Genomic DNA, 21,797 nt, shown 5'->3' with positions numbered 1-21,797 from the left:
CAGACTGAATCCATGTCTTAGTCTTTTTGGAGAAAAAATAAATTCCGAGAAACCCAACAAAGATCTGTGTAATTTTCTTCATCTTTGTTAACTATGACTTTAATTTGTAGTATACTATGTGCAATCAACATTTATGGTACTGCTAATCTTTTTATGAAAACAGGCTTTTGATAATGATTTTTAAAATTGGAGATAGGACAAAATATTTCTATCTAGGAACAGTCTCATCAAATGCTATTCATTTCTTTTAACACCCACAATTCACTTTTAAATTTGTCAAAGCCTAGCTTTATTATTTCCAGAATATAAATTAAAATGAAACATAGTGACACAAATTCCTTTATATATCTAATTTAGAGTTGGCCAATTTATCAAATCTTTAGGCTGTAAGAATTTTTTCTTTGGTTGGAAGACTCTATCATGCCAATGTCCTGATGGAGCTTGGCTTGCCATCTCCTACTCCAGAAATGATCTCAGAATCCATGAGCCTCAGGATAATATTAATAGTAACAACAATTGTGCAAGGTTTTCTTTGCAAAGAAGAGAGTCCTTACAAACACGTACAAGTATCAGTAAGAACTTGCAACACACCTCACAATTTATTGAGAAGTGCCATTTGATATTGCATCCAAGGTTAAGAACCACTAATATAAAGAGGGGTCTTTAATGCCATAGTGTAATTACGAAAAATAGATGCTTAAGTAATCAGAAAAGAAAAAGGTATTGTTAAAAAGCTCTAGAATTGAAAGCTTGACGGAAAGAGAGAGAAGAGACAAAGCCTGGGGTCCTTGGGCTCTCCAGCTAGACCAAGGTTAACAAGCCCCCTTGGGCTTCCTTCCCAATTCTACAGTGGAAACAAGTCAGAAGAAAGGCATGCTTCTTTTGTCCTCCTGACGCTTCATTTACTCAAAAGCAACGGGCTCAACAATCCCGGAACAAAACCCTCATGGCGCTGGGTGACCTTCCAACCCCCAGAGCTGTATGGGCCGCTAAGCCAGCGCACAAAAGCGGGGCCCGCGGCTCTTTTGTTCTCCCCGAGGCTGGGCGCCGCGTGGAGAGACAGCTGACACGCTCTGGAACGTCCCAGCTGCGCACCCGGGGCCTCCGATGTTTATTTAGCGGACTGCTGGCTCGGCGAGGTGCCTCGGGGAGCCGGTCGTGCGCCCGCCCGCAGAGGAGCCATGTTCAGGCGCAGCTACGTCTTCCAGACCCGCAAGGAGCAGTACGAGCGCGCAGAGGAGGCGCCGCGCGCCGCAGAGCCGGACCGCCTGGCGGAGGCCCGGGCGGCCGCGCCGAACCTGGCGGCGCTGCAGGGGCTCGGCGAGCGCGTGGCCGCTCACGTCCAGCGGGCCCGGGCGCTCGAGCAGCGCCATGCCGTCCTCCGGAGGCAGTTGGACGCCTTCCAGCGCCTGGACGAGCTGGCCGGCCCCGAGGATGCCCTGGCCCGCCACGTCGAGGGCAACCGCCAGCGCGCCCGGGACCTGGCCGCCGAGCGCACCCGGCTGGAGCGCCAGGGCGCAGAGGCGCAGCGCGCGCTCGACGAGTTCCGGAGCAAGTAAGCGGCGCCTCTAGGGTGAAAGGCGGCGCGGGCCGGGAGCGCGCGGCCACTGGGCTGGGAGGGCCGTCTCTGATCCCTGGGCGACCGATGACTTCATCTCTGCGGAGGCACGCACGTGGTGCGTTTCCCTGAGCTAGGACTAGCTTCCATTTTGATGCCGTGTCACAGTTCAAATGAAATGGTGTAATTTACTTTTTAAACCTATCTTAATATCTAGATTTAATTACATGCAATAAAATGCACACATTCAAGAGCATAGTGTAATGAGTTTGAGAAACATAGGTACCCATTTAACTACTAAAACAAGATATTTCCTCTACCCAAGAAAGTTCCCTTCTGCCCGTTCCCAGTCTTTGGTTCCCCCTCCCCAGCCCCCTCAAACGAGGCACCCAGGGTTCTGATTTCTATCACTATAGACTACTATGGCCTGTTCTAGAATTTCATAAAAAATGGAATCTTCTAGACATATACTATGTGTCTGACTCCTTCGACTTTGCATAGTGTTTTTGAGATTATTGTTCAGTTGCTAAGTCGAGGCCAACTCTTTGCCACCCCATGATGGATGTTTATTAATGCTCACAGGCTCATCATCCTGTTATAGAGCGTACTGCACCCATTTCACAGATGAGGAGACTGGGGTTCAGACAATGTATTGATTTAGGGGAAAGGTCACTCAGCTGGTAACTGTTGCACCAGGATTGGAATTCAGGTCTTGAACATGCAAAGTCTGTCTTCACTGTATCACAGCTGACACCTGGACATTGTTTCAACCTGTGTCCTCTAGGGTCTGGCTACTCAAAGTGCAATCCATGGACCTGCAGTTTCCTATCACCCAGGAGCTTGTTAAAAAAGGAGACTCTTGGGCCCACCCCCAGAGCTCCTGGATCTGACTGCACTTTAACAGAACTCCCCCAGGTGATTCAGTGTTTAAGTTAAACATTGAAGTTTCAGAAGTCCTGATGTGGGCAATGTGCTCCCTTTTGATAGAATGAATAATGCTTTAAAATCACCCTAAAAGCTGTTCAAATAAAAAAGATGCTCAGCAATTTGTCAACATCTTTCCAGGTTATAAATGAGTGTGCACTTTGACTAAGCTGGGTGCTTCAGGGAATTTATCCTCGGATACTCTGTGTGTGTGTGTGTGTGTGTGAAGTCACTTCAGCGTAGTCCAACTCTCTGTGACCTTATGTAGCCCTCCAGGCTCCTCTGTCCATGGGATTCTCCAGGCAAGAATACTGGAGTGGGTTGCATTTCCTTCTCTGGGAAATCTTCCTGACCCAGGGATCGAGCCCGCATTTCTTACGTTTCCTGCATTTGGCAGGTGGGTTCTTTACCACTAGCGCCACTGGGCAGCCCCCTCTGATACTCGAGCAGGTGTCAAAGGACATGTCCACAAGGTTACTCCCTGCGGCATGATCTCAGGAACTAAGACCTGGGACCAACCTGAATGCCTGTTAATAGGAGTCAGGTTATGAAATTGTGTTTCATTCATACAATGGAATTCTCTGCAATTGTTAAAAAAAAAAATAGTGTTATTATTATCTATTTTTAAAAGGCAGGGGTCAGGCAAAGAGATTTTTTGCTTGCAAAAGGACACAAGCACACACAGAAACCTAACAGCACTGCTTACCTCTGAGGATAAGGGAGGAGGAACAGAGGTAGAGGCAGAATTTTAACTTAACATCTTCTGATGTCATTTAAAAAATTCTCTGGTCATGTAAGAGATTTATCTCTTTAAAAATTATATAAATTAATGAAAAAAATTCAGAGGTAGACCTGACCCTGGACCTCAAGTGGAGCCCAGGATTTCCATATTTAATGAGCTCCACTGGTAATTTCAGTGAACAGCCAGGTTTGAGGATCTCTGATCTAGGGTAGCTAGAGAGTTTTCTTCAAATGTGCTCTGTGTTTGTATTCCATATTCTCAGCCCCGGACGTGAACAGGTTATTCAGCATTGTATATTGAGCCTGTTTATCTGACTATAAGCATTCATTCCATCAGTCCTGCTGTTTCTGATTTTCTTTCTTTTTAGCTGTGCTGTGTGGCATGCAGGAGCTTAGTTTCCTAAGCAGGAATTGAACCTGTGGCCCCTGCAGTGGAAGTGTAGAGTCTTAACCATTGGACTGCCAGGAAAGTCCCTCTTTCTGGTTTTGATCCTGGAAGAATGCACCTGAAAATCCCTATAGCTCTTCAGGGGAAAACTGAGGCTTGCAGAGGGCCTGTGGGTGGCAGGACTTGAACTTGGGTTTTTCGCCTGGAGGCCCACACCCTTTCCAGAACGCTGTGTCTTGGAGAGAAACCTTCCTTGGACGCCTGTGGAGTGAGGCCTTCACTCATATAAAGCTCATGTTACATAAAGTAATGGAGGTGAATGTTGTGACACAAGGCAGCTCCATGGGTCATCTGGATACCCCAGATCCCCAGATGGCCTTTACCTGGGCCACAGTCCTTGAGTCACAGTCGGTTGTGATTTGGCTGGGCAAGCATGACTCCTGGGAGCCCTCACTGGAGGGTGGCTGTGTTGAGTTTTCCTGATTTTACTTGATTCTGAGTTGTGTGTCCATCATGGAGCCGGCCCCTTAGGCTCTCTGATTTATTTGATAATTCTCATTAGTTTATTCCCTACCACTACCCCCTTAGAGAAGTTTTGATATTTAAAATTTGGTAGTGAGATTAGAAAATCATTGTAAAAATTATACGCATCTGTAATACACTGGGGACACACACTGAGTTTGGTTTAATTCCAGAGGTGTGGTGATGGCTAGCCAGAAATAGGTGAAATTAATATAGAAACAGAAAGGTATATGCAACCTTGTTAGGCATATTCTTTACCTGGATAGTTGTATAATTTCAAAGTCGGGTCTTTAGCACATCAAAGAAAGGCTAAATAAAATAAAAACTAAATAAAAATAAAAACAAAACTACCAAAATGAGATACATACAATGATGCATACAAAATACAATGATGAGTCAATTATCCAAATTGCTGAAAGCTAAAAATAATTCTGTCAGTCAGATGATTGAAGCCAAAGTGGTTTTTTCCACCTTATGAATTCACTTCTATGAATATATGAATATATTATGAATTCTTTATAATGAGATCGCCTGTCTTTAATATAATACCTAGACTTGTCTACAGCATGAAACTAGGTTAATATTTTGTTTATTAAATATGTTTAAAAATTTTTTTAAATTATTTTTTTAAAAGTACCTGGGTGTGTGCAGCATGTGGGATCTTAGTTCCCCCACAAGGGATCAAACCCGGGCCCCCTGCACTGGAACTGTGAAGTCTTAATCACTGGACCACCAGGGAAACCCCTAAGTATGTTTTTAAGGTATAGAAATTCTTGGATGTTTCTAGCAGGAAAAAGCACTAAGAAAATTAAATTTTGTTAGCAGTTTTATTTTTAAAGCTAATTAACTATTTAAAAAAAATCATTTCTGGCTTCATTAGAGCCACACAGAAAACAAACTGCTAAATGTGACATCCTGGTGTGAAAAGTAAAACTTATGCATACATATTTTGCTTACTGGTTACAGCTAAGCTGCTTGGATGGTTCTGGAGATGGGGACACTGAGAACAGTGTTCTTCCCTGAGATCAGGACTTTTGATTCTGAGCTGCAGTTTCCCAGCACCCGTCAGTGTAAAGTCCTAACTTGAACCTGTGGCATGGGTGTGCAGGGACACAGAAAGCCAGGCTTTGTAGGTTGGTCTAAGTGCTAAGTACGATTAGTTTCAACTACAAATAAATTCCAAGTTAACACTGGCTTATCCAAAGTGGAAGATTGTTTCTTTCTTGTGTAAGGTCTGGGCTAGCAGTTTAGTATGGCACCCTATGGTAATCAAGGCCCACACAGCTGTGTGTGACCTTCAAGAAGGCAGCATTGGTGTTTCAAGGGACAAGATGGAGGAAGGGATGTAGAAGGACATACCTATACCATATCTTACCAGAGATATCCTCAAGTGGCCACAGGCATGCTTGCTTCTCATTGGTCAGGACTGAGTCACATGGCCACACTGAGCTGCAAGGAAGGCTGGGAAATGTAGTCTTTATTCTAGGCAGCCCTGTGGCTTCCAAACATGGAAAGCTTCCAAACATGGCTTCCTGTCTCCTATTAGGATGGATACTGGGGACAGTTTACAGGGAGTGAGGTGTGGGTTATTGGGGAAGGGACTTTCGTTTTTTCTTCAGGGGATGAAATTCCCCCTAGAGGGAACCTTGTTCTGACCAGAATGATTTCTGGTGTTTCTCTGCTTCCTTGATCTTTAGCATTTTTTTTTTTTTAGGACTCCAGGGAAGAAGCTGACCAGGAGGGAAAAATACACCTTCTCCTAGCACCGGCTACTTTCTTAATCTTGTGCATGTTTATAACTTTGGTGGTGTCCCTGCTCTGCTCAGGCAGTGTGGTAGATGTGGCAGGCTCACATCTGAATCCTGACTCACCCCTCTGTGTGTGAAGTCCTCCAGGAGCTGAGCCTGAGAAAGTGGTTTATTTGGGGGATAGTGTCAGGGAGCAGCAGTTGGGGAGTGGGGAAGTGAGGGAGGCAGGGAAAGACCAAGCGGTGCCTCATCTGGCAAGTTACCTTTGTGGCCACTGGCACCTACCTGTGGGCTGGAGAGCACACCTCTGTGGTCCCAGCTGGGAGGGAGGGAGCCGGGGCGTGTGTGTCCCCACTCGCCCTGTTGGAGCTTGCAGGCTGCTCCCAGGAGGACTGACTCTTTGACCTGTTCAGCCTGCCCCGCCCCCCAGCCCAGGGGAGGCCCTGGGTGTGCAGAACGATTCTGACAGATGCTGTGGGTGAAGCACCCAGAGCATCTATAGGGGCCTTGGGCCAGTTTCTCAACCTCGGTTTCCCCATCTTCCACACGGGGGTAATAACAACTGCTCTCTTCCAGGGTTTTATAGGGATCGAAGGACAGAATTCAGAAAAGCTGTCTCAGGTGGATGAATACAATAGTATAGGATAACCAGGCAAGGTCAGGGCAGTGGTGTTTGAGGCAGAACCTTAGGGCAGCCCCCAGGTGCGGTCCTGGGGTGACAGCTCTGCTGAGGTCTGATTCCTGCATCCTTGGGTGGCTAGGTGGGGATGCTGGGGGCTTGAGGCTGGGTCTCCATGTATGGCACCCCCTAGGTATACCATGGAGAAGGTTGGGAAAGGGTGAGTGGGCTCCGAAAGACAGCATCAGCTCCTGCTTCCTGTAAAGAGAGGGCGCAGGACTCAGGCTGACTGAATGCCCCACTCTGCCTTCTGTATCTCGTCTGCAGGTATGAAAATGAGTGTGAGTGTCAACTGCTGCTGAAGGAGATGCTGGAACGACTCAACAAGGTGAGCAGAGCCCGACATGGTATTTGAGTAGATTCATGGCGAGATTGAGATAAGCCGCTGAATAATTGTTCCACACGCCTCCTCTTTGTGTTCTTTTGAGACTCCTCTGTGTCTTTTGAGGTCACTCTCCTTTTTAAAAATGTTTTATTGAAGTACCATTGATTTACAATGTTAATTTCTACTGTACAGCAAAGTGACTCAGTTATACATTAATGTACATTCTTTTTCATCTTTTTTCCCATTATGGTTTTATGGATGAGGATGAGATGGTTGGATGGCATCACCGACTCAATGGACATGAGTTTGGGTGAACTCCGGGAGTTGGTGATGGACAGGGAGGCCTGGCGTGCTACAGTCCATGGGATCACAAAGAGTCAGACATGACTGAGCGACTGAACTGAACTGAACTGATGGTTTTATGAGCTGTACAGTAGGACCTTGTTTTTTATCCTTCCTACATATAATAATTTGCATCTGCGAATCCCAGCCTCCTAATCCATCCCTTCCCTCCCCCAGTGACTTGGCAACAAGTCTGTTCTCTGTGTCTGTCTGCTGCCCTCCTTCATGGCTTCGTAACTTCAATGAAATCTTTGTGAGTGAGTGCACACACCCCCACGCACTCCTATCCCACAAGCTACACGAGCTTGTGAGAGATCTCCAGACAATGAAGTTCATTGCTTTGCTCAGCCATCAGGACATGTCAGCGTCACAGAGGCTGGCTGTGGTTTGCGCCAAACTTGGGAGAGGACTTGCTCCAGGCAGTGGTTACTTGTGTCAGTGCTACCGTATCCTGTTGGCTAAGAGTCTTGGGAAGACTCCTTCCCGGGGAAGTCTCACGAGAACAGAGGACGAAATCTCCTTTTCCCCTCAAACTCCTCATTCTTGAAGTATGAGCCACCTCTGCGAGGGAGGCACCAGAGGTCAAGGGGAACTGTTCTCTGCCGGGACAGTTTCCTTTTCTGGATCCTCCACCATTTCCTACTGACTGGATCTTTCTGCTGTAGCCAGGAGAGCTCGACTACCAGATAGCAGAGTAATCCTGGACTGCAGAGGTTATCTGTGGCCAGTAGCTCTGAGCATGGTTCTTTTCTGATCATTTTGGAGCTCAAATGTCAAAAGGAAGGACCTACGGGGACTGATGAGTTGAAGGGCTGCTTATTCAGGGTACCTGGCTGCTTTTCACCTTCTCCTCTTCCCCACCCATAACCTCATTGCTGATAAAATCTGTCACCCTTCCCTGCTGCACCCAGATGTGGCCTTAAGAGCCTTCTCCAAATAGTTGCCATATGATCCAGCAATCTCACTCCTGGGCAAAACCATAATCCGGACAAAACCATAATTTGAAAAGATACATGCACCCCTATGTACATAGCAGCACTGTTCACAGTAGCCAAGACTTGGAAACAACCTAAATAGCCATCAACAGATGAATGAATAAAGAAGATGCTTCTCTGGTGGCCCAGCTGGAAAAGAATCTACCTGCAATGCGAGAGACCTGGGTTTGATCCCTGGGTTGGGAAGATCCCCTGGAGAAGGGAAAGGCTACCCGCTCCAGTATTCTGGCCTGGAGAATTCCATGGACTGTATAGTCCATGGGATCCCTTAGAGTTGGACATGACTGAAAAACTTTCACTTTCACACATATATACCATGGAATATTACTCAGTCATAAAAAATAATTAAATAATGCCATTTGCAGCAGCATGGATGGACCTAGAGATTACCATACTATTCACGTAAGTCAGAAAGAGAAAGACAAATATCATATGATATCACTATATGTGGAATCTAAACCATGACACAAATGAACCTATCTATACAATAGAAACACACTCCCAAATATAGAGACTTGTGGTTGTCAGGGAGAAAGAGGATAGTGGTGGGATGGAGTGGGAGGTTGGGATTAGCAGATATAAGCTATTGTATAGAGAATGGATAAGCAATAAAGTCCTGCTGTAGAGTTCAGGGAACTATATTCAACATCCTGGGATAAACCATAATGGAAAAGAATATGAAAAAGAACACATTTATGTATGTATAATTGAGTCACTTTGCTATGCAGCAGAAATTAACAGGTCCTGCTGTAGAGCTCAGGGAACTATATTCAATATCCTGGGATAAACCATAATGGAAAAGAATATGAAAAGAACATATTTATGTGTGTATAATTGAGTCACTTTGCTATGCAGCAGAAATTAACAAAACATTGTAAATCAACTGCACTTCAATAAAATAAATTAAAAAAAGATTCTTCTCCACATGGAACTCCAGGCAGGGACTTCAGACTGTCAGGGTTTGCTCAGGGTGTTGGTCACTAGTCCCCTGACTTTGTCCGATCTCTGTTGTCCAGGACTATTCTGCCAGTTGTTGGGAGGATCAGAACTACACTCAGGACACTAAGTTTTGCTTTGTGGATATCACCCACTGTGTGATTCTTCTGTGTCTGTCCATGTTGTCCAAGTCAGGACACTGAGTGAAGGAAATACTGTTAGTAATCACACAGTTCGATTGATAGAAACTAGACGGTCTCAGGCCAACTGGGCAGGTGGGCACCCAGACGTGAGCCCAGAGTTGGCAGGGAGGGTGTCCTGCAGAGGAGTCCTGTGCACACAGCTCAGTGACTGGCCGTGTGCTGAGCTGGGTTGGAAGTCTGAGTTGATTCGGGCCTTACTAGCCTTTGACTTCACTCAGCAGTTCGACTGACACCCATGGCTCATCCCCATTGTTTTTGGTGGAAATTCCAGTCTCCCGGGTGGGACTGCTGTCGTGTCCACATACCAAGGCCTCTGGGAACAGAGGAAGCTGACCACCTTCAGCTTTAGCCCTTCAGCTTTAGCCCTTCACTTTTCAGCCCTTTCCCCGCCTCTCCGCACCCCGAACAGCTCACTCTGCTTTATGAGTGTCTGTCCTCACCGCAGGTAGGACTCCCTCTGGACATGGCACTGAGTTTGTCTTCTGCCCTGCACATTGTCGTCCTGGGCCTTCCTCGAAGAAGCAGGAGAAAGAACTTAGTCCTTTTAACCTTTGGTGGCAAGTGACTCGACTTAAAAACAAGCTCAAACCTTCGATTTTTCTGCTATTACAAAAGCAATGCATATTCCCAGTAGACAAATAAGAAACAGAAAATGGAAAATAAGGGAAAGGCATTCCACCCTTTCCCCCGCTTCATTCTGTGATGTAGCGTGTGGACGGTTGGGATCTGAGTCCAGTGGGGATGTTATGAAGGTTCTCTGGGAGGATGGGACCAGGCAGTCAGGTGGGCGGGGGCCACACAGGCTTCGGCATGGCTGTTCCCGGGTGCAGGGGAGACCGTGCTCCCTGTGAGAACTGTGCCGTCCAGAGCAGGAGGGTGACCTGCTACTTGGACCCCTCACTCCACTGCGAGTGGCTTCCTCTCTCGGCACCTCAGTTTCTCCATCTGGAAAATGGGAGCAATGCCGGTTCCCACCTCAAGAGCAGGTGTTTGTCTGTGTGGCTGGTGAAGTTTCAATGACACAATCGTAGATGTGGCCTGCCTGCTACAGTTGTTACTACAGGTCACCTGATACAATGGACACCAGCTTAGTTCTCTCCAGATGCAGCTGTGTAACCCTGATGGAGTGGGAGTGTGTGGAGGGATAGCTTTGGAATTGCTGTGAATTTATTTTTGTGACTACCTTTTCTCTATAGCGGGTGACATAAATTTCTTTAAAAAGTTAAAAAATTTAAGAAATTTAAAAGATTTTTTAAAAAAATTCATGTCAATAAACATGAATCAACTGGAAAAGAATACAGGGCAAATAGTAGATTTTGGATGTGTCAGAAATCATAAACACAGGATGCAAATGCAGTGAATGGAGAGGTCCCTGCAACCAGCTCTCAGAACCTCGGAACAGCCTTGAGGATTTTGGGTTTTTTACTCAAAAAAAGAGGTGGGATATCACCTCTCTGTCAGGGCAGGAGCTCACCCTCACTGAATCTAAATGACTCAGAGCCTCCCCCTCCTCCCCCTGTTCACCCTTGGTAGGTATGGACAGGGGCAGGGTCTTCCATTATCATTTAATTGTTTTGTTTTTTTATTTTTAATTTTTAATGAAGTAATAGTTGATTTTTAATATTACATTAGTTTTAGGTGTACAGTATAGGGTTTCAGTATTTGTATAGGTTATGCTCCATTAGAAGTTACTAGAACTGACCTGATGATGTTTAAATAGTTGGGTTTGGCTAACCTCTAGGACTCATTGTTTACATATATAAACGGTAAGGTGTAGACTTCGAGATTTCTCTCTTTTTAAAAAAAAATTCCCAGAATCTTAAAATGCTGTAGGTTCTAGCTGAAGGCTTTCACTTGAAAACAAGGTAAAGAAATACCTAAAGCTGCCACGTGTGCTTTTCCGTGTGAGTCGTGAACCTTAAACATGTTTGGAAAAGAGCAAGAGGTGAGGGAGTTTAAGAGGTAAAAGCACTTTTGCTTTCAGGGCTACAAGCCTTCGTACATACAAGAATCCCTCTGAGGCTGGGAATGAGCTTCTGGAGAAGAGGAGAAGGATCTGGGAAGCAGAGTTTTGGAGGAGGCTGGTGGTGGAAGGCAGGAAGTTGGTTTTGTTTGTTTGTTTGTTTTGGCCCAATCTGGGAGCACATGAGATCTTAGTTCCCCTTAGTTCTCGCAGGGGTTGAACCTGTGCCGCCTGCGTTGAAAGTGTGGAAGCGTGGAGTCGTAACCTCTGGACCTCCAGGGAAGTCCCAGCAGCTGGGTTTCTTTTTTTTTGTTTGTTTTAGTTGGACTGGTTTGGGTGTAGATACAGACAGTTGAAGTTTTTAATGCATCTCTGTGGTTGAGTTGGCAAGGTTGATTTTTCGAGGGTATGTTGGACTCCAGTTAATTTCTCCAGTTCCTTTCTAAATCATGGTCTCAAAAGTGAAAGTGTTAGTTGCTCAGTCATGCCCGACTCTTTGCGACTCAGTGGACTGTAGCCTGCCAGGTCCTCTGTCCAAGGGATTCTCCAGGGAAGAATCCTGGAGTGGGTTGCTTTGCCCTCCTCCAAGGGGATCTTCCCTCCCCAGGGATCGAATCCAGGTCTCTCGAATTGTGGGCAGATATTTTACCATTTGAGCTACTCGAGAAGCCCCCGTGAAGAAAGATGGTCTAGACTAGTGGATCTAGCATCAGCAGCACGTGGAGGGTGTGTTAAAACAGATCCTTGTCCTCCACCCTAGAAATTCTGATCCAATAGGTCTGGGATCCACCAGATCTTTTGTATTTCAAATCATTTTTAGATGGTGTGATCCAGGAACCACACTTTGCGAACCACTCGCCTAGATGTAAAACATATACAGTATCCGGGTTGGAGCATTTTCTAAAATTAGACTTTTGGCTCAGAGTCTTGATTTAGAAAAATCTAGACGCTTCTGCTGGTGGAGCTTTTGAAACTGCAGCTGACAGCATCCAAAAGCATAATAAAAACACAAGCGTCCACACATTTCTGAATTCTGGTGCAAACAAAAGAAAACACTTCCAAAAGAATTCTTCCCCCTCTACCAGCAGCTGCACATTCCAGCAGCAGCGACTCACCTTTGGGAGTTTTTCCAGGCAGTTTATCAGATGATTGTCTTCAAAGCGAGAGAAAGTGCTTGCAGGGCATCTGGTTAATCTCTCTTTTAAGGGCAAATGTGGGCTGGCCTTTTGTTATCATGCTGAGCAGTTTTAAAAGTTGGCTGATGGGACCTAAGGGGTCATTGGGCTTGACCCTGAGAGGAAGGTCAGGGAAGAGCAGAAGGCACCTTTCAGGGTGGGGTCAGGACTCAGCGTTCAACTCCCGACTAATAGAGGGAAGCGCAGGACAGACCCCAGGCCTATTAGCTCCTGTTAACTTCTGTTAATCGACTGAATGACCCATTGGCTCCATGTCTCCCTGTCTGTAAGATGAGACTCTATGATTTCTGAGTTGTTTTTGGCAGAGCCCTTGAGGTCCATGGATTTGCCTGAAGGGCATCTGATAGAGGAGGGTTGCCAGACAGTCAGGGTTCCTATCCTCGCCTGCCTCCACCCAGCCATCATGTCCCTTAGGAAGCACATCTCTGCTTTGCTTCTATATGTTGGCTTCCCTGAGATGTTTTGTTTGCAGGATGACACACATTTTGGCTACAAAATGTCTGAGGACCCATGGCCTCTAGGGTCTCTTCTATTTCTAAAATTTTTAAGTGTTCTATCCCTTTGTAAGTCATAACACAAAAGGTCTTCAGCTCCAGTAATTGTGTGTCAGTTGTGGATGAATTTTTGGTGAAAGTTTCAGATGTTTGAGAATTCCCTATCCCACCCCATCCTCAGCAATCTTGAGGGGTCAAGGGGTGGGGCAGGTAGGAAAACATCCCAAAGGGCTGGCTGACATCTGCACCCGGCACTGCCCTGCCTCTGCCTTCAGAGTTAGCTGTTCCTACTAAGCAGGGCCCGCTCCTTGGAGCGGAGAGTCACTTCCACCAGGAACCACCATGCGTGTAGTGGGCAGGGCTGCACCCCTGGGCCCTTGGACCTTCCTTCCTGTCAGTGTGGTCCTGGTAGAATTGTTAGCAAGACAACAGTCACATGATCATGTGGGCCAATCAAAGCTGTCTCTCAGAGATGTCGCCCCTGAGAGGCAGAGATGAGTGCCTTTGGCGCTGGTCATCCTGGGTATCCAGGCCACAGCGCGTTGCTACTTGCTTTGTTGGGACTGCCCTGGTTTCTATCCTTCCTGAGGCCTGACTCTTTTTCCCTTGGGGTCTGTAGATTACCTGTGATCTTTCTGGCTCCTCAGCCCTTTTCCACTGCTGGGAAGACACCAGGCTTCCTTTCCTTCAGCATTTCTCTGTTGAAGAGGCTTCCCCAGGCTATGTGACAATTCTGAGTAATTCAGAAGCCCATTCACCAGGACCTCCAAGGGGCCACCCACCTTCCCTGGAGCGTCTGCGTGAGACCATCAGTAATGCTCTGCTCTCCCAGGGGTGGGCAGCGTGGGTCTTCTGAAATGACAATTCAACATGATGAACCTAACCCCTGTTAGTACCAGGAGGACAAGTGTCTCAGAATATCTTGTCCTGTCCACATACCTTGACTGTCTTAACTCTGTTCACGCTGAGGTGGAGAATATCTTAAATATTTTAGCAGACTACATTCTACCTCTATGGATGAGAGCCTGTTGCTAACATTCATAGTGCTTTTTAATAAGCCATTAAGAAGTCAGTAAAGATGCACGTAGCAAGGCCTCAGGTATTGGTAGGAATGCAAGGCAGAGGTGTCTTGGGAGAGGAACAAGGTCCTTGGCCCTGTAACATATCACGGAATTGTTGAAACATTTAAGTCAATTCCACACACCATATTACCTTCTTATTAAGAGCACAAATACTTCTTCACACCTGTTTGGTTGGTCAAAGGAAGATTGATGAGATAAAAGTTGGTGACTTATCAAAAAGTTTGGTAAGAATGTTTGACCTTCTGTTGTGTCATTTCCAACTTTAAAGGAGCAAACACTCTTCACCTCAGCATTCATGCTAAAAGATGCATTTTATATTGAAGATGGGTGGTCCCAAGGTACGTGTCAAGAGTCCTCGGGAGAAAACTATTAAAATTAAGGTTTCCTACTTGATAGTTTGTCTTTTGACTTCAGTGGTGATTTCGTTTGCTGTGCACAGCTTTTGAGTTTGATATAGTCTTGCTTGGGCTTCCCCAATGGCTCAGTGGGTAAAGAAACCGTCTGCAATGCAGGAGATGCTGAAGATGTGGATTTGGTCCCTGGGTTGGGAAGATCCCCTGGAGAAGAAAATGGCAATCCACTCAAGTATTCTTACCTGGGAAATCCCATGGATAGAGAAGCCTGGTGGGCTACAATCTGTGGTGTGGCAAAAGATGCCACATGACTGAATGACTAAACAGCAGCAAGAAATAGTCTTACTTGTCAATTTTTTATTTTGTTGCTTGTGCTTTAAGTGTCACATCCAAAAATTCATTGCCGACACCCATGTCAGGGAGGTTTTTTCCTGTTTCTTCTTGGAGTTTTGTTTCAGTATAAAATTGTTTAAGTCTCTAAGCCATTTCCCCACTCCAGTACTCTGGCCTGGAAAATCCCATGGATGGAGGAGCCTGGTAGGCTGCAGTCTATGGGGTTGCCAGGAGTCAGACACGACTGAGCGACTTCACTTTTCACTTTCATGCATTGGAGAAGGAAATGGCAACCCACTCCAGTATTCTTGCCTGGAGAATCCCAGGGACGGGGGAGCCTGGTGGGCCCCTGTCTATGGGGTTCCTCAGAGTCGGACACAACTGAAGTGACTTAGCAGCAGCAGCTAACCCATTTAGAGTTCATTTTTGAATGGTATAAAATAGGACTCTAGCTATATTCTAAAAGGTTTCAGTGTTTAAGGGAAAGCTGTTTCTTAGTCTTAGAAACTCAACTCACTGATGAAAGGCTCTAGAACAAATACAGATGTGTCAGATTTTAAGGTTGCATATGTGTTATTGTTGTTTGGTTGCTAAGCCCTGTCTGACTCTTTGCAACCCCATGGACTGCAGCACACCAGGCCTCCCTGTCCTTTACTGTCTCCTGGAGTTTACTCAAATTCATGTTCATTGATTCAGTGATGCCATCCCACCATCCCATCCTTTGTCACCCCCTTTTCCTCCTGCCCTCAATCTTTCCCAGCATAAGGGTCTTTTCCAATGATTTGGCTCCTCACATCAGGTGGCCAAAGCTTTGGAGCTTCAGCATCAGCCCTTCCAATGAATATTTAGGGTTGATTTCCTTTAGGGTTGATTGGTTTGATCTCCTTTTTTCCAAGGGACTCTCAAGAGGCTTCTCCAGCACCATAATTCGAAAGTGTGTTAGTCGCTTAGTCATGTCCAGCTCTTTGTGACCCCATGGACTGTAGCCCTCCAGGCTCCTCTGTCCATGAAATTTTCCAGGCAAGAATACTGAAGTGGGTTGCCATTTCCTCCTCCACAGGATCTTCCCCACCCAGGGACTGAACCTGCGTCTCATGCACTGCAGGTAGATTCTTTACCATATGAGCCACCAGGGAAGCAATTTTAAGGTTATTGGCATGCAAGCATACTGTTTCTCCCTGATCTTTCTAGATCAAGGCTTCTCAGCCCTGGCATTATTGGCATTAGGGACTGGAAGTTTATTTGTTGTGTGAGGTTGTCCTATGTATTATGAGATGTTTAGCAGCATCTGTGACCCCTACCCACTCGATGCCGGTAGTAGCACTCCACTTCCCAAATGGTGACAATTAAAAGTGTGTCCAGATTGTGCCAAATGTCTCCGAGGGGGCAGAATCACCCCCACCTGAGAGCTACTGTGCTAGACCAGGTCCAGTGGGCTAACCCAATGCTCTGCTAGAAGTGCAGAATCCCGGACACCCTCCCAGACCTACCAAATAGCAGTCTGCATGTTAACCAGACCCCCGGTGGTCTGTGTATTCAGATTTCACACCCACCCCATGGCCTCTCCGAGTCGGAACGGTGACCCTCTCGTTGCAGGAGGCAGACGAAGCCCTGCTACGTAACCTGCGTCTTCAGATTGAAGCCCAGTTTCTGCAGGATGACATCAGTGCGGCCAAGGACAGGTACAAAAAGGTAACTACAACCCCTCTTGCAGTCCTTTCCCACCGGAAACTAGTCTGGGGCTCTCGTGGCTGGAAAATGAGACAGCTGGAGTGGGCTGCTCAGGCGAACTGGGCTGAACAGTGCTTAGTGAACCAGATGTGCAGAGGGGGAGGTGGTTTTGGGGTGTGTGTGCCAGGGGGTGGGGTGGGAGCCAGTATCTATGGGAGACATTACAGTCCACAGAGTGATCGCACGCGGATCCGTCTTGATTAGGCTGTTGCCTATCAACTAGTTCAGGTCAGAAAATGGAGAAAGTGCAAAAACTGTAAATTTTCACTGCTGCCTCTGAGGGAACATGTGGCCTGCAGGAGCCCCCTGGAGAAGGAAACGGCAACCCACTCCAGCATTCTCGCCTGGGAAATGCCATGGGCAGAGGAGCCTGGTAGCTGCTGTCCACGGGGTCGCAGAGAGTCAGACACAACTTAGCGACTAAACAGCAATAGCAGGAGCCTCCTCTCAAGTACTGTCGTGTTCTGCCCTCAGCCCTACCAGCTTCTCACAGCCTCATGCCGGGGTGGGGTGGGGGTACTTGGTGTTCTGGGAAAGTCCAGTCCCAGATCTGTGTAACCTAAGGCCAGTGGTCTAACCTCTCTGAGCGTGTGCATCTTAAAAATGCAAGTGCCAGACACTCCTTTCCTGCCCACCTGTGTCACCTGAGCACAGCAGACCTGAGGGCTGACCTCTCCAGGAACCTGGCCTCCCTCCAGCTTCAGTGTCTGTGTCTCTGCCTTAGGACCTGCTCCAGGCGGCGGAGGGCGGCTCTTGTGTAGATAAAAGGAGGCATCAGGCACCCTCCGAGCAGGTCACTGTCTGATGTCCCTAGGGTCACATTGGCCCGGAGGGAGAAACTCAGACAGTTCAGGTTTTAATGAGAACTCTTTCTTTCCCTGACAGAATCTTCTGGAGATTCAGACCTATGTCACCATCCTGCAGCAGATCATCCAGACCACCCCGCAGGCAGCCGCCATAACGAGTGGGATGCGGGAGGTAAGGGCAGGAGCCCCAGTAACAGGGTGGCCACACGTGGGCATTGGTCCTGCAGCCCCAGAGCTGGTGCCCAGAGGCCCAGGGAGAGGCATCAGGTTGGACGGTCTGGGGGCCCCAACCGACCTGACCATTCATATTCAAGTTTACTCTTCTGCTCTTTCAGTCTCTCAGTGAACAAGGGTATCTAGACATTTGAGGACATAAACTCTGCTGCTGACCATCTTCCTAGGTGTTTGTCCTCTCGAGGATCACAGGCTATTCTTCCTTGTCTAGCTTATAAGAAACTACCAGACTATCTCCCAAGCTCTGTAGCATTGCTGCATCCCCGCCCTCAGCCACAGATGGGAGCTTCTGTTGCTTTGCTTTCTTGCCTGCACTGGGGATGTTGGGCTTTTATTTTGGTTTTGCTGTTCTAATCGTTGTGTTGTGTATCTTGTTATGAGCATTGTTTTTTTTTTTTTTAGCCACACCACATGGTTTGCAGGAATCTTAGTTCCCGAAAGGGATCAAACCTTCAGCAGTGAAAGCACAGAATCCTAACCACTGGACCACCAGGGAATTCCTTGTTGAGTATCTTTTCAGTCAAGACATATGGATGCTTATCTGCCATCCATGTATCTATGATTCACGAATCTTCTTTGTTGGACCAAGACCCAAGTCTTTTGCATATATATATACATATGTATATATATGTAATTGGGTTGTTTGTTTTCTTATTCCCCTTATTAATTTGACCATAATTTTGAATCCAGAAAATTGAAGATAGTGAGTGACTGTGTTTTTCACGTCAGGCCCTGCTAATGATGAGCCAAGTCTGGGGCATGAAAACTGTCAGGACAGCTTAGAGATGGTTGAAACTGTTTTGGGATTTGGGTGTAAAACTGTTTTCTCAGTATAATGTTCCAGATTCCTTCCTCACTCAGCTGTTTAACAATTCAACAGGATATTGACCTATATTTTTTCCTACTGTGGTTTATGGGATTTTGTGATGCATGATATGGTATGTGTAGAAATAGACTGAGAAGGATACAGATTAAAACAGAAATGTCATGTGGTCTTTCTCTGGAGAAGTGTTACACTGAGGGCAGGGTTTTGTGGACTGTTCAGAGATTCTGTGTTTTACTGCAAAGATGACTTAGGATAGAAGCCTGCCTAAGCCCACATCCTGCAGAACCAGTGGGCAAGGTTAGCTGACTGGTTTATGTTTATTTGAATCTAACTTTTTATATCAAAGCTAAAGAAATCCCCAAATTTGCTTTTGGGACATAGTTGAACCTTGCCAGGTAACATCTGAGAGGCAGAAGGGTTACTTTTTCTGGCCTTGATGGGGATGTTCTTGTCCACATTGCTTACCATTGATGCCAAGTGAACTGTGTGTATGTGTGTTTAGCTGCTTTAGTTGTGTCCAACTCTGTGTGACCCTATGGACTGTAGCCCACCAGGCTCCTCTGTCCATGGGGTTCTGCAGGCAAGAATACCGGAGTAGGGTGCCATATCCTCCTCCAGGGGATCTTCCCAACCCAGGGATCAAATCCATATCTCTTATGTCTCCTGCATTGGCAGGTGGGTTCTTTACCACTAGTGCCACCTGGGAAGTCACAAGTGAACTGGTCTAAAACACAGCTTTTCCTAAAACATAATTTTCTTTGTCAGAGATTTCTTTCCAGACACTTTATTGTATTTTGCAAACATTTTCCGCTTTAATTCAAAGGTGTGTTAAATCAGAGCACACTTATAAAATCTTAATAGTTTGTTTCCTTGTAGCCCTATTTGTCTAAGCTGTAGGAACGTAGAACTGTCCAGACCTAGTTTGATGGCCTTAGTGATTGTTAGAGACCCTCAGCATCACCTGGGAACTTGAGAAAACCTCAGAATCTCCAGCCAGACCCCCCAGCAGACCCACTGAGTCATAGTCCCCATTTCAGCAAGATGCTCAGGGATTCATGTTCACTTTACAGAGCACGTTTAGGTCCTGGTGCCTCCTTCTTTGCTTGTAAGGGCGCTAATACCACCATGGGGGCCCCACTCTAGTGAACTCATCTCCACCTCCCTTCCTGCCAAAGTCCCAGCCCAGATGCCTTCCCATGGTGGGAGGGGGTCAGGGCCTCAACCTGTGAATCTGGGGGGGATGTGAATGTGCAGATCACAGGAGACCTCTCCCCGCCTCTCCGTGTTTCCTCCCATGACAAGTGTGTGATGCTGAGTCTGGCTTCTTTGTGTAGGAGAAGCTCCTGACGGAACGGGAAGCCGCCGCCCTGCAGTGCCAGCTGGAGGACGGCCGGGAGATGCTCTGCCTCCTACAGGCCCAGAGAACCGAGCTGCAGGCCCAGGTGCGCCCCACCCTCCGTCTGCAGGTTCATTCTGGTGTCTCGAGCCTGCAGAGATGTGCACGCATTTGTCTCACTGTGTTGTTTTGTTGTTGTTTAGTCCCTCTGTTGTGTCCAACTCTTTGTGACCCCATGGGCTGTATAGCCTGCCAGGCTCTTCTGTCCATGGGATTCTCCAGGCAAGAATACTGGAGTGGGTTGCCATGCCGTCCTCCAGGGGATCTTTCCGACACAGAGATTGAACCCAAATTTCCTGCATCTCCTGCATTGCACGTGGATTCTTTACCACTGAGCAACCAGGGAAGCCTTGTCTCACTGTAAATTCTCACAAATTGGCACACCTGTGTGCCCAGCCCTCAAGTGACAGACAGCATCCCTAGGGGGATGACCAGCTGTCTGCATAGACGGAGAGCTGCCCAGGACACTGCCCTTCCTGCTCAGACTGGAAAGGCTCTGGGCCAGAGGGGACAGTGAAAGTGAAAGTGAAGTCGCTTGTTGTGTACGACTCTTTGCGACCCCGTGGACTGTAGCCAATGAGGTTTCTCCATCCATGGAATTTTCCAGGCAAGAGTACTGGAGTGGGTTGCCATTTCCTTCTCCAGAGGATCTTCCTGACCCAGGGATCAAACCTGGGTCTCCCGCATTGCAAGCAGACGTTTTTACCATCTGAGCCACCAGAGAAGCAGGGACAATAGATCCCACTAATTTCTGGCTCCCAAGAGGTTCCCTCAGGCCCCCTCCCCCACCAAGGGTAAGCTCCCACCTGTGCATAACCAACTTGTTTTGCCCAGTTTAAAATTGTTGGTTAAAAATAAGAAATGGACACAGATTGATTGGGGTTTTTAGTCCTCCACTCACTTGAATCTGTGCTTCCTGCTTCTGACCTGAACTCTCTTCTCTGAAATCTGACTGCAGCCCTGGAGAGACAGACTGTTTCTGCATTTGCTTCTGCTCAGAATTTGTTAGTGAAAACTTTGCATTTTAACCCTCCCCTTTTCTTTTCTTGGTGAAACTTAATTTGCAAACCGAACTCACCAGAAAAGCTCAATCCTATTTCTACGGGCTTCCTTTGTGGTTCACAAGCCTTGCGGGGCACCTCCGTGATTCCTCCAGTTTCTTTTTCTGGTTCCATGTATCTGGCTGTTCTGATGGTGACACTGGGTTAGAACACACTCCTTCTTGTTTGACCACATTTCCCAAATCCAAAAGTAAATTGACGTTTGGTTTGACACGTACATGTAAAGGACTAGAGAACAAGAATTTAAAAAATCTGCGCCTCCACGTAGACCATTAAATGTTATATGTTACTCTCTGTCTCTACTCCACCAATGCCACCAGAAGAATCACATGTTGGAGCCCTGTGGGATATGGTGCTTTTCGTCGGTTCTCAGTGTTACCAAATTTCAGGCCCTGAGTCCAGAATCTCTATTCCTGCCCCACGCACCACATGCCCCTCACTGTGCAGTGACTCAGGGGCTTCGGAAAGCACATGGGGGTCTGCTCATGGTCCCCAAGGCAGAGACCCCGGCTGCCCTTAAAACTCGTCCTGCTCTGGCGACAAACTGTGGCTTGAGGACCAGACGTGTCGATTTGGTGACTTGATAAATATGTGATTTTCTCTGAGGCTCTGAGAGGATGGAGGGAGGGTTTGTGTGTGTATGTGTGCACATGTGTGTATAATGTGTTCATATTTTTGTATGTGTGTACATGTGTATGCATATATGTGTGTATAAGTTGTATGTGTGTGTATGTGTGGGTGTGTGTACATGTGTGTGTGTACATGTGTGTGTGTGAATAAGCATTTGGAGAAGTGGACACAAGCCCAGTCACGTTGGCAGAATTCTGTTCTGTGTGCCTGTGGGAACAAGGATCCTGTTTCTTTACTGCCAGGAGTCATTCCAGATGCCGCCCACTCTCTTTGGTGGGTGGCCTCCTCCATCTTCAGGGACATTGACTCTTTCTCATGCATCTGCTGTCTT

The 21,797-nt window shown here is 46.9% G+C and overlaps 1 protein-coding gene across 2 annotated transcripts in view; it reads left to right on the top strand.

Moving 5' to 3' along the window:
* The window catches only part of BFSP1 (beaded filament structural protein 1), a 52,049-nt gene that overhangs the window by 15,840 nt on the left and 14,412 nt on the right, over positions 1-21,797 (top strand). Inside the window, exons 1-5 of one of the 2 annotated variants that reach the window (XM_065921265.1) lie at positions 623-1,555; positions 6,828-6,888; positions 16,379-16,474; positions 17,399-17,491; positions 19,714-19,821. In XM_065921265.1, the coding sequence (XP_065777337.1) occupies positions 1,182-1,555; positions 6,828-6,888; positions 16,379-16,474; positions 17,399-17,491; positions 19,714-19,821 (732 nt within the window). In that variant the 5' untranslated portion in view covers positions 623-1,181. Of the gene's footprint in view, positions 1-622; positions 1,556-6,827; positions 6,889-16,378; positions 16,475-17,398; positions 17,492-19,713; positions 19,822-21,797 lie in introns of those variants that run through there. The other variant, XM_065921266.1, reaches the window with a different exon arrangement.

Source organism: Muntiacus reevesi, chromosome 2, assembly GCF_963930625.1.
Source record: "Muntiacus reevesi chromosome 2, mMunRee1.1, whole genome shotgun sequence".
NCBI lineage: Eukaryota > Metazoa > Chordata > Mammalia > Artiodactyla > Cervidae > Muntiacus > Muntiacus reevesi.
This window is presented reverse-complemented; position numbering and strand designations above follow the sequence as displayed.